This window comes from Nannobrachium achirus (assembly GCF_963921795.1).
Source record: "Nannobrachium achirus genome assembly, chromosome: 16".
Lineage (NCBI taxonomy): Eukaryota > Metazoa > Chordata > Actinopteri > Myctophiformes > Myctophidae > Nannobrachium > Nannobrachium achirus.
The window spans coordinates 27,629,113-27,642,821 of record NC_137823.1 but is presented as its reverse complement, the minus strand read 5'-3'; the positions used below and the strand labels follow the sequence as shown (position 1 = coordinate 27,642,821).

General features: G+C 40.9%; 1 protein-coding gene across 1 annotated transcript in view; it reads right to left on the bottom strand.

The window, feature by feature from the left end:
• Positions 1-3,781: 3,781 nt before the first annotated feature.
• The window catches only part of LOC308300717 (protein EFR3 homolog B), a 67,761-nt gene continuing 57,833 nt past the window's right edge, over positions 3,782-13,709 (bottom strand). The window contains exons 19-24 of the mRNA XM_080744609.1: positions 9,703-9,830; positions 8,599-8,690; positions 7,448-7,496; positions 7,235-7,341; positions 6,640-6,689; positions 3,782-5,651 (exon numbers count right to left, since the gene is read on the bottom strand). Coding sequence (XP_080600735.1) covers positions 5,546-5,651; positions 6,640-6,689; positions 7,235-7,341; positions 7,448-7,496; positions 8,599-8,690; positions 9,703-9,830 — 532 coding nt within the window. The 3' untranslated portion in view covers positions 3,782-5,545. The remainder of the gene's footprint in view (positions 5,652-6,639; positions 6,690-7,234; positions 7,342-7,447; positions 7,497-8,598; positions 8,691-9,702; positions 9,831-13,709) is intronic.

The window sequence follows — 13,709 nt, the reverse complement described above, 5'->3', positions numbered from 1 at the left end:
GTGACATTTGAAGAAAATATGTAGGAAAAGGAGCAAAAAGTGTGTTTTGGAGAAAATTCAAGATGGCGGAAAATCTATCATGGCGCAAATGGGCGTGGCCTATATGGGGAGATGCGTCATGACCCAAGGAATCCAGGGAAAAAATATTTTTAATTTTCCGACCTACGGTTCAAGAGTTACAGGCCAAAACGTAAAGTGGGGTGTTATGGCGCCACCATGCGGCCAAATGACACAATTATTTTTTATTTAATCCTTGAAATCATTATGAACCTCCTCTCCAAGTCTTGAAACTCTAGCCCCTATGGTTTGCGAGAGACAAATAATTGAATGTGAGTTTTTGCGATTCCCATTATAAGTCAATGGGGAAAATTAATTCACTAATAAATTAATATCAATTAAACTATAGAACCTTTCTCTTAGAAAAGTAATAGCCCACGATTCCCGAGTAAGCCGGTCGATTTGACATATGGCGCGAGTGTGTGGTGGCAAAACTGTGGGACTAGTGGCGTGCCGAAGTTTAGGAAGTTCAGGCTACATACACACAGACACACACACACACACAGACAGACAGACAGACCCACACGGCCACGTATAGGGAGCCTGTGCTTCACACAGCTCCAAAAAGGTATTTGTGCATGTCTAGCCATGAGTGGCGCGAGACTAAAGCAACTGGACAAGTAAACCCACTGTGAGATATTACTCATAAAAAAGCTCAAACACCTTTCCCCATCTATCATCGTTCTATGCATGTCTTTATCAATCGTTGTGATTTTCATGAGACATCTGGAAAATCTCAGATGGCACGTGGCTTAGAGACTGGAGTGCAAAACAGTTTTGAGTTATATTATTCATAGTGTAGTGCCCAAATAAAAATGGCTGACTATGAAGGAGAAAGTAGACTCAGATCCTTATGTAGAATTTTATTCTGATCAAACATCCAATCTGACAGAGAAATAAAAACCATTTGTAGCAACAGATGGTAAAATGAGAATACAATACAGTCCCGTATCTCTCTCCTAGAGTATGGTCTGACAAAAACACCATGTGATACATTTGTAATCTCCACTACACAGAGAATACCAGTTTGAAAAGGTCTCATACCACACATACGGTAGTCAGATATTGATAACACTTATTTACTGTTGAGGAAATCGACAGCTGCTGTGAATACTGTGGCGAGCGACACTGCAACTGTAAAGATTTTTAGAATAACCAATGTCACATGCAGTTTTCCCCTCAAAAGACAAGTCTGGTATGTGTGTAGGTCTCCGACCTTGTTCAGTGACCTGTGCAACAATGAGATGTCCTGGAAGTTTCAACAAAATCTACACAAATGGATGCCAATGTCTTCAGAATTCTGTAGCTCATGCAGCTAACCTACAGTCCATTTTAAATAGGAGTGGTGTTTAATTCACTTCTTCTGAACAACAAACTCCTACTTATTTTTTCCTGCCAGAATTCCGGTATCATGAAAAAATATTCAATTTACAGCAAACTGGATCAGAATGAAATGGTTACAGATGAGTTTAATTTCACACAAGGTCAAAGAACTGTACACAGCACGGCTACATCACTAGCATGCAAAGTCAGATCTGGCGCTCGTAAGGCATTTTTTTTCTCCATGTAAAAGCTGCCTTTAGTCACTAGGTTATCCAGTTTTAAAGTGCAAAGTTCACAGAATTGACAGATTTGACCTACGGCACTATGATGTAAACAGATATATTTACCAGACATGTAAATGACAAAATGAGTGGATTACTGTAAGTTAAGGTTACATTATACTACAGTATGTGATGACAGCAAGCTGCTCAATAGTTTTACATGTCTTCGCTGCAAAGTTACAAGGTGCTGTAAAAATGATTACCGGTAGTTGTGGCTCCTGAACCCATACTGATACGCACTTTCTACAAGCTCTGAATCCTAGTGTTTGAGGTCTAAAGCCCGGATCATAGTCGGGTCCGCGGTGGATAGTCTTTTCGAGTCTTTTTGAGTCATGAAACTACAACGTTACATCATTCCTCGCGGTGGAGAGCTTTCCACCGCGAGTCCCAACACATCTCTCTGTTTTTACTATCAGACAGACAGGCTCTTCACCCCGTTCACTGATTGGTCGACCTGAACCGGTCTAGACAGGGTAAAGGACTTCACCGTGGGCCGTGACTATGATGGCCTGCACTTATTTTCTGACTTGAGGTGGAAAGCGTTCCACCTCAAATTTGCGGTGGATAGCTCTCCACCGTAGACTCTGATCCGGGCTTTACTTCCCTTATAGACCCTTACTCTGAACTCAACCACACCAAACCCATCATTCACCAAATTCTGCCATCCGAAAATCTGCGATAGAAAAATGTCCCCTTTCAAAATGTTTTGGCCATCTCTGGAACGGAAGGTCCAATCTGCTCAGTTCAAAAAGCGTTGACTTGGATGCGTGACTTTGAGGTCATTAAGTGCATAATTATACGGCATCATTTTAGTTTTCTGGGTTTCAAGCCTAAAGGTATGGTAATTGTTCGGCCAGGGCCGAGCCGAGCCGAGCCTCGGGCCGGTCCTGTAGGGCCCATTTAGGACCAGGCCATAATTTGCAGGCCCGTTGAGAACTATGCTATGTCTGTTCAGGAGCCACTACAAGGAGGATTTTACAATTGTGGCATAATGTAAGTGTAACTGGAAGGTTTAGACAGCTGCACACTGCTGTTACAGGAGTTAACATGTTCTCCATCAAATCATAGGAAAAGAGCCATTGAACTTGTTTTGTAAACAGGGCATGAATTTGGTCTTGGGTAAGGACGTGCACAGGCACGCACTCACACGCACACGCACACACACACACACACACGCACACACACACACACACACACACACACATACGCACGCACAAATTTATGCAGCACACAGTCACGGTTTACAAACACAAAAATGCACATACAGTGGACAAAAAGTGAGTAAACATGAACACTGGTTAATGGCCAAGCTGATACACTGGCTGGCATGTACGGGCAAATACACACACATTCAGGACTCTACATGGCAACAGCCCAGTACAACAAACAGAGAGCTAACTGGACAGTAACAGTAACAGGACAGTCTATGAAATGTGGTTGGTCAGCCACACGGTACATTGCATGCCCAGTCAGACAACTGAGACAAGTCGATTTCACTGAAGCACAACATGATGGGATGGGTCTCTTTACAATGTCATAGAACTTGAAGCAGGTGACGTATCAAAACAGACGAGAGGACATGCTGCTACCTAAACTTTGGCCTTGTTAGTCAAGAGTGCCAATCTCTTCCTAACACACTCTGCATTGTCCTCACTAGAAGGTGCAATGTTCTTCCAGAGTAATGAAACATATCACGCTTATGCTAAATTATTGCCATTATACGTGTGTGTGTGTGTGTGTGTGTGTGTGTGTGTGTGTGTGTGTGTGTGTGTGTGTGTGTGTGTGTATAGTATACAGTATGTGTGTGTGTGTATACAGTATGTGTGTGTGTGTGTGTGTGTGTGTGCATGCGTGCGTGCGTGCGTGCGTGCGTGTGTGTGTGTGTATGTAATGGCTTTTGACATTCATTCATATTGTACTGGAAAGAAACAAATCATTGTTGTCAGGTGGAAACCTAGTATGTCCAAAACCGTTCATTTTGTATTTATCATTTGAAAAATTATTTAAATAAGTCAAAATAGCAGATCTATAGCAGATCTACAAGCAGATCTACAAGCACACAAAGCCATTGTGTGCTTGTAGATCTTCTATTTTCACTAGTTTTGTGCAACAGCCTTGTGCGGTGAAGCAGGGCTATACTGTACGGAAGGAAAAAAAAACGTACAAATTTGAAACCCGGAGATACGAGGTTTCTGACGACATCGTACTGGAAAAGAATCAAATGCACTCTCAGAAGCCAGCTGCAGCAAGAAGTTATACAACAATTAAGGGGTGGGGGGGAGGGGGCGGTGGGAGGGGGGGGGGGGAATCATCAAAGTACAGACAACGATACTAAAAGCAGGTCTATAAAAAGTAGCTCTGGGCTAGTGTCATCGAGCTGTAAATGGCAGTTACGCTTGTTGTCTCCCCGCGATAATCAGATGGATCCGAGTGAGAGTACGGTCAGACCCAAGTTGTCTCGCCTCGCAGTCTGGCAATGACGTGAACAACTCTACAAGCGCCCCGCAGGCCGTCACAAGTCGCGATCTAGCGTCAAGCTCCATTCGATGTCATGCTGGTCAGTTGTTTGAGGAGAACAAACAAACAAATCTGATACTACCTAAAAAGGTTTTTTCTCTCTTTACCATTAGCTATGGCCAAAAGTCAGTGCAGTCAGTGACCAACATCATCAATTTCCTATATATATACACACATATATACACACACAAAAAACATTGGGTTTTGTTTTACATCAGCTCATATATTTATACTTTATTTCTGTCTATATACACATTTATTTATTTATATGGCAAGGAGGGGAAGAGAAAGTAGTTGCAGATTTTCTCTGATCTTGGGGAGGTCTGAATGGTTCTATGGACTGTGGTGGCCTCCACTGAACAACACTGCTTCACGTTTCGCTTGAGTCACCTTGTGTAAGGCACACTCACTTTGGGAGGAAATCACTCACACGCACACACACAGGCCACCCACTTGATTTCTCCTAAGCCAAAATGTAAAAAATAAAATAAAATAACTTGAAACTGATGTAATAATAAATACAGTTTTAAAATAACAATGGCAATAAAATCTATTTAAGGAAAATGCCCCCGATAAAATAACAAAATAGCACTTACGGCAAAGTACACTAAAATGGCAAAATAAAAAGCTACAGTACAATTGTGAATTGAGCACTAAACAACTCATTCAGAGCTCAAAGAGTTGGGTGAGAACGGAACAGGGCAGTGAGTTCCACTCCGTAAATCCCCTCCAAAACATGTACATCAATTTCAGCAGTACAGTGTGTCATGAAAATAACATCTCAACTTCCACACTTTCATCCTCGAATCCCAACCGGACAATAAAAAGTTTAAAAAAAAAGAAAAAAAAGAAAATCCATTTAAAATTTCCCGTTTAATGTTCAATCTGAGTTTGTGTTATAGCTTACTATGGCAACCTACAAGGGGGAAAAATGCAAAAAGATGCTTTAAACTAAACAAAAAAAAAGAAAGAAAACCGTGTATAAAAGTTGGTGAATTGTAGTGTATTCAAGTTAGTGGTCATGCAAGTCAGTTGATATGGAAGGTACTGAATGGGTTGTAACAATATTTCCTTTTCTCAGCCCAGCGTCTGTTACAGTATTATTCCTCGCCGTTCTTTACACGGTCTGTCAAAACGTACAGTAGTTTGGCTTTGAACACGTTCCCCAGGGACCTTTTTTGATTTCTTTCAGGATAAAGTTACCTTTGAGTACTGACCCAGGACCAGTTTACCCCCATCCCTTTTAAACAAACCTCAACCGTTAGCCAGGGGTAAAGAAAATGGCCCTTGACCAGTATTCTATGGGCAACCTTCACCTTTGAACCGTTCCTTGAGCGCACAGTGACCTGTTCTGTGACGTCTTTGGACTAGTACACGCAGAGGTCGGGGAACTTCATCTCGTAGACCGGCACAGATCTGCTCTGGGTTTGTCCGTAACCTGATGAGATGGTGCCAGAGGGGCTGGGCGGAGGTCTGGAGAGGACAAGAAGACCATCATCATTATCCTCATCCAGGGGCGTCACAAGGAGGGGGAAAGTTGGACTGAGTTACAAGGGCCCGAGGTGGAGGGAGGGGCCATAATTATTGTATACTTTTGCTATTGAAAAGTAGCAGATATACAAGCTCACAGCGCGGCACCGAGTGCCGCGCTGCGAGCTTGTAGATCTGCTATTTTTGGAAAGTCGTGAAAATGTGTGCAAATCATTAAATATTTTTTAACTGAACATTTGTAACTAAAATGTTGCTTCTGGGGACAAACAGAACAGAGAGGAACTATGTACACAGGTGAGTGCTACTGGAGTTGTCTAGTGGTCCACAGCGCTGAAAACAACAACTGTGACCTGGCCATCCTCGCTCCAGGGGGGCTAGGGGGGAGGGTGCTAGGCGTGATCCCTGGTCAGATCATCATGAAGGGAAAGCTCTTGGCCCTGGCCCAAGGTACTTTATAAGGGTAAAACACACAGTAACATCCTCAGTGTGTACAGATGTAACCAAAATGGACACATAATGCAAGTGTCCAGCTGGTTACCTTTGAGAGATGAATGGATAAAGGATTTTACTGTGCGTGACATATGGGGGATGGGCATAAGGACACGAGAGGTTGGAGTAGTTAGGGTTAGGGTTAACCCTAACTCTGGAACTAAATATTTTGAGATGGGGTTCTGTGGCCAAAAACATATCATTTTGGGGGTCCTTCACATGAAAAGGTTCAAAGACTTGCACACGTGTTCACGACTTTTCAAAAATAGCAGATCTACAAGCCCGCAGCGCGGCACTCGGTGCCGCGCTGTGAGCTTGTATATCTGCTATTTTTCAATAGTCAAAGCACAAAATAATGCCTAAGATCATCAGCCTTATAATTATCAGGTGCTTCTTCATCAGCATAATATTAGCACTCGTTTTTGGTTTACAATTCAAACTATGCGCATAGCACTGACAGCAGTGCCTCTTGGGCTCTTACCTGATCGTAATCTCGAAGATCTGATTCAGTTTGCTCTGCAGTAACGTGGCCTGCAACGAGATGGCCCAGAATAGCATCAGACAACGACACAAAAGGAGTTCAGAAATAACTATTGCCTCCATGTCTGTCTGACTGGCACAGTTGAAAGAAGAGAACTGTTTTCACAAAAGAATGTTGTAGACCAGTGGTTCTCAAACTTGGGGTCGGGACCCAAATTATTTTGTGGGGTCCCCAGATGATTAACTTAATGTGCAATGTTGTTTTCTCACTCAACAGTAAACAAACCAACATGAAGTTTAAGTGTATAGAGGGTATCTACACATTTCTAAAGTGACAATTAAAGGACTTTTTAATACTTCTAAAATGACAAATACAAAATTTGCCAAATTGTCAAATATTAGACGCAGAAATTGTGAAGATTTTCGATCTACGTGTAGATCTGCTATTTTCACAATAGGACCGTGATATACAAAATATAATGCCCGTCAGGGTGGGGGTCCCCAGTTCAAATATGTTTATTTTGGGGGTCACAGGCTCAGCCTAAAAAAGTTTGAAAACCCCTGTTGTAGACTAATGAGAGGTTAAGCGTTGTTACCCTGGCACCGCAGTGGGCAGCGATCTCCTCAAAGGGCGCCTTCTGGAACTTCTCCACCACCTGTCTCCTACGCTCCCTCTCCTGCTCCTCCATACCCACAGTGTCCACTGGGGGGCGACACACACACACACAGCAAACATTTTAATAACAAGATCTCTACAATGCTGTTAAATGCTTGAAAACCACAAAGAGTGTATAGGTGGGTTGACCTACCGATGGCATTTTTCAGGGTTTCAAATGTAATCTCCTCTGCCGGCGTCCTCTGTTGGAGCAATGAAATGATACGTGCGAGAAGCAGTTAGAAAAAAGTATGCGTAAACATAGGTATTATATTGTCGTTCCAAAACCGGTCGTTTCGCATTTTTCATTTTAAAAATGATTTAAACTAGTGAAAACAGCCGATCTACAAGCACACAACGCCTCGCACTGCGAGGCGTTGTGTGCTTGTAGATCTGCTGTTTTCACTACTTTTGTGCGACGGCCTTGTACGATGAAACAGGGCTTTACTTTGCGAAAGAACATACAAATTTGAAACATGGAGATACGAGGTTTCCACCCGACAACGACGATATGATACTGAGAGCAAAACAACTCCCACACTCAAAGCTCCCAACCCAACCCAAGCGCAGAAAAACAAACATGTCATTGCGTGTTTTCTGTAGTCAACGCATGGATGTTGTTTTTTCTTGATGACATGAGGGGAGTTATAGCGGTGGTTCTCAACCAGTGGTCTGGGGACCACCAGTGGTCCTTGAGGGGGTTTCAGGTGGTCCCCAGCTAAATGATGGAGAGTTGGCAACCAAATACACCCTTCTAGATCTTTAACGCTTGAGAGCGTAAAATTAAATCAAATGGACCTGTTGAGGGTCCATTTGATTTCATTTTACGCTCTCAAGAGTTACATTATTGTTTAACATTACTTAATTTACAAGAGGTCTACACAATCTTTCAATGATAAAAAAATATATATATATCGTTGTTGTGGGCTGGAAACCTCGTCTCTCCAAGTTTCAAATGTGTATGTTCTTTCGCAAAGTAAAGCCCTGCTTCATCATACAAGGCTGTCGCACAAAAGTAGTGAAAACAGCCGATCTACAAGCACACAACGCCTCGCGGTGCGAGGCGTTGTGTGCTTGTAGATCTAGTTTAAAATCAATTTTAAAATGATAAATGCAAAACAAGCGGTTTTGGACATACAAGGTTTTCACCCGACAACGACGATATTCTGAGTTTTGGGTCTGTAAGGCTAAATCTCTACACATGGTGGTCTGTGGCTCAAATGCAGAATAAATAACGGACATTGACGTGACGAGAGTTGTGGTATCAGCAGCCATGGTGCGGGTGCTTTGAACACCATACCGTACCTCCTCTTTCTCTGGGCTGTTCCTGGACTCCACCTCCACCTGCAGCGAGATGGTCTCTCCAACGCTCTTCCTCTTGGACAGGCGGTCGTCGTCTGAAAACGACACACGACACTCGTTCAAGACGGGACGTCAAAGCACCCCAGAAGGCAAACTCATTGAACGCTGTACAAACAAACCACTGAGGGTTTAGTGGGCAAATGTAAGCTTCAAAGCTTACTGTATACGACAAAGTAAAGCAACAACCCCTTTGCATGCTTGTTTGACTACTGCATCTGGGTAAATATTTATCCACCTGTGGTCCGTGGTCCCCAGCTAAATGATGGGGATATTTAATTACCTTGATCCTTTCCTGAATCCCCAATTACGCTGTAATCTCTGAAGTAGGCATACATTCTGTCAGGTTTCTTGACAATAAAATAAATCTATGTTAAAAAAAATCAAACCTCGGTTCGAAGTGAAGCGGTGAACTTTTATTCTATGTGTTCTAGAGTTATGAACTCTGTGATCAATACATTCTTATTCTGAATGAATTAATGATTTTATCTGGAGGGCCGAATCGTCATGTGAAGCTTGACCAATCCTCAAAGTATCCAATCATCAGACCGGGACGGACACTACACACATACGTACGTACGGACGGACGGGCGTACGGGACAGATAAAACCTGTTCATTCTGAACTGAAATGGCCATATATGGACATGGGACGCACATTTTGCTTTTTGAAAAAGCCTATTCATTCTGGACTGATATTCTGGACGTACGGGACAGAAAAAACCTGTTCATTCTGGACTGGAGTGACCATATATGGACATGAGGTGACATACATTTTGTTTTTGAAAAAACCTGTTCATTCTGGACTGAAATGACCATATATGGGCGTGGGACACACAAAGCCACTCATTGGAAGCGGTTTTCACCGCTTCAAAAAATCAAAGTGCACATTTTCAATGAAGGTGTACGCCTGGTTTCCTTCCCTCATTTCTGTCTGTATTGTACTGTATATCCCCCTGACAGACATGAAACGTTTACTTTTATTAAAGTAAATGAAAACAGTAATAAATTGAACCAACAGAAGTGGACCGGTGGGTTCTCCTCTCTCTCACCTGTGTACTGTGGGACGTAGGGAGTGGCCAGCCTATCTGTGTTGTAGCCGCTGCCTCCCAACACCTCTGTGATCTTAGACTGCAGGAACAGCACCTCCCCCTCCACCTTCTCCAGAGAGGATGGAAGCCTGGAGGGAAGGAAGCAACAAACAATAAATAAACGAAGGCTTCAGTTCAACGTTAGTTTATGCAGGACACAAGAGTCTAGCCACGCCCAGCTGTAGTCAGCTGTCAGTCAGCTCTTTTCCCATTCCTTGTTCTCATATCTACTGGTCATTACGTCACACTGTCGTACTCCAATCAAAGCTCTCGTTCAGTAGGGAAGGCTCCTTTAAATACGGCTCGCTTTCTCTACCTATGCTTGGTTAGCTCAAATACTTGTGATTACGTCTGTTAATTTAAGTTATGTGTCTATGTAATGCAATTGTTCTGCTAATGTATCCCTATGGGGGGGTCTTGCTTAGCGTTCCCTGATTTTGCTTAGCAGGCATGCGTGTGCAAAATTCAGGGAACATCTCCGAACGCGGAGTCCTTGAACGCCAAGATTAACTCATTCGTAGTTTACGGCCGTAAAGCCCGTTAATTTCTCTATGTCTTTCACTGCCGGCTTCTCCGAGTCCTACCTGTTAACGTGGGCGCTCGTCCAGTTCCCATCGTGCGTGATCGGACACTGCTCGTGTGTTCGCGTATTCCATCAGCTTCTCAAATCCGTTGAAACTTTTGGTAACACTTTATATTAAGGATGCCTTTATAATGCATTATAATGCATTATAAGCTCATTTATAATGCATTATAACGTGCTTATAAGGCATTATAACACTCGTTATAAATGTTTATAATCATGTATAACAGCTTATAACAGTTTATAACCACGTTTATAATGCATTATTAAGTGCTGGTTATAATGCGTTATAATGCAAAGTGGAACAGCACATTATAACTACCATAACTTACTTAGTTATAAAGGCACATAGAGAAGTGCTATAATGTGTCATAATGCATTATAACTTATGTGTTTATTAAATATAATAATCACCTATAATATGCTATAGCATGACTTTGAGACCTTTAAGTAAAGTGATGACATTTATTAACAGTTATTAGCAATTGTATCATACTATAATACCTTATAGCACAACATGGTGACCTTTAAGTAAAGTGACAACATTAATGAATGGTTATTAGCAATTGTATCATACTATAATACCTTATAGCACAACATAGTGACCTTTAAGTAAAGTGACAGAATTATTTAATGGTTATTAGCAGTTGTATATAGTATAATACCCTGTAGCATTACTTTTACTTTAAGTTAAGTGACAATAAATATTAAGACAAAGAAATTCTCAAAGACATCTTTATTTCACGCATTGGCATATCTCATATATGGCATGTGAGGTAAACAAAACTGTCCAAACTACACAACAAAGTGTGTATACTGGAAATAGAGGTAAACAGTTGCTTTTCCTAGCTTTACTCTGGAAAGTCTGAAACTCTAAAATTACAAAATGACAGAAACTCATGACATACATTATACAACATTAAAATAAAATGAAAATGATATGTTGTATCACTACACAATAACATACAAAAATAGTATGAGGCCTACAAAACATTTAACCAACACAAACATAAGAAGCCTAATTAGCTGGTATATACAAAGTCTAAAACTTCACATAAAAGACCATAAGTGTGACTACATGTCAGCATTACAACCGCTTTTAAACATACTAAACAACAAAATAAAAACAAACTGTAACATAAATTAGCTTATGCCTAGTTAGCATGTCTACATTGCAGCTAGCATATTAACCAAACATACTGTACAGTTCACACTTGACAATTGTGTACCTATGAACTATCAAACAAATGCACACTTCTATGCTAAAAAGCAGCTTACAGACAGTGCCATGTGTAAACAAACCATGTGTAAACCATGAAGGACATCATATGAAGGACAGCAGCAACATGCAGCAATATCTTGAGAATGAATGAAAAGCACTTCCTGTTTGTGAGGTTATCAAAATAAGATACAAGTTTGCAAGTACACAGATCCAGGGGTGTCAAATATAATAAAAAACAAGTTGGAAGGTTACATTAGACCTTTTTCAAGAGCTCAAACATTATGAATACACAAGTTTAATTGAAATGCCAGTTTCAAAATAAATGTGCACGAACTTACAATTAACCTTAAAATGTTGAGACAATCCAATTTTTTTTCTAAAACTAATCATAGCAGTCAAAGCAAATAATTCAATCTTACAATCTAATAACAACCTAAATAAACTAATTGTAACCCAGTGATTAGCTGTGTACATGATAAAACCTGAATATGTGTCCTAAAGGAAATATGTGCCAACATATTGATTATATTGCAGAAATATATTTAACATTATCTAACAGGATACAAGGGGTTAAATATGTATGATTAAGCACAATGTGAAAACTACTAGACATCAACCAAGTTGTTTTATTCTGAAGCCGAGTACTTTTATTTTGTAACATGACACTTCCTGTTGAGGGAGCATAGTGCTATGTGCAGCACCATGACACTTCCTTTTGAAGCCACACCTGAGAGAGAGAGAGCAGCCACAGAGCAGCCACAAACCATTACCTGGTTTTAAACTGATAAAAGTTACACAGTCCAGCTAAAAAGCAGTCCAGTTACTGTTTTAGCCAGAGATAATTCATATGGTTCCAGCCAGAGGGTCCATCCGTCGAGTTTGATGTGAAAAGAGAGATAACCAGCATGGTGAGGATTATTCAGTGGCTGATGCTACAAACAATTAGCATGCTAGCTGAGGGGGACATGGTGAATGAATGAACTGGGTTGATGTTAGATGTACTGTATCTGTGCACACTGCACAGCAGTTACAAGTTGGATGTTTATTGGGAGAAGTGTACACACTCTTCCTGGGCTTGATGAATACTGAAATGCACTTTTGTGTAGAGTTCATTTTTACTGCATGTGACTGTACAGGCAGCCTGCCCTGCACCCACTAATGGAGGCTGCCATTGCATTGTACAGGCCACATAGCAACATGTTTGATCCTGGTGTAGCAGTGTTATGCCATTTATGTGAAGAAGTTTATTTTATTTTGGTACAAAGAATTGTTTTATATTGATCCAGATTATTTGAATTTGATTATTTATTTTATTTGTTTTGATTAATGGAATTGTACAGTAAGCTGATGTTTATTAGTTTAATAGTAATTCCCTAATTGATGTGAAATGATGATGAGCGATGATTACAAGAAGAAGTTTTATTTAGCTTTGGTTTATAATTCCCTATATGCCATACAATGACAGTGCCTACTCTGACTTACTACTGTAGGTCAGGTTTTTTGGAGCCTGTTGAACCTGCTTGGAAGATCCGGACATTAGATGGCGAGCTAAACCCACAGAGACGAACCAGCAGAACCGGAGAAGAGAACCAATAATTGCATGCAGAAGACTGAAGATATAATCCACTGTCTCGATTTCCAAACCCATCCAGCTCACTCAACAAAGTGTGGTAGGACAAAACTAACTCCACTGCACATCCACAGTGCAGTGGGACCGAGTCAAGTACACACCATTAGTGGTGTGATTGAATTGAACTATTGGGAATTATACTGATTTCACATCAGCGATACAAGGAGATTAAAGGGGAATTACAGTGATCACTTGAACTTTGAGAACTTGAATTTAGATATTGGCCAATTAGGATTTTATTTTGTTTTGAATTACCCGGGTTGTATTTTGCATTTGCAATTTAAAAGGTATTTGTATGTTTATCTGTTTTTTCTATTTCATCTTTACATTTATTGTTATTAAAAGGAAGTGGTGCATTTCATTACCTTCCGAATAGTAGAAACTTTGCAGTGGTGTTCTTCCTGGTGTGAAACAATTACTGGCTCCCTAGTCGAACCTAGGACTTCTGATAATTAGCCCAAACAAAACCCCCCAGCATAACTCTAATAGGATTATATGGTTATGCCAATCGATAATATCATTCTTTATGTTGT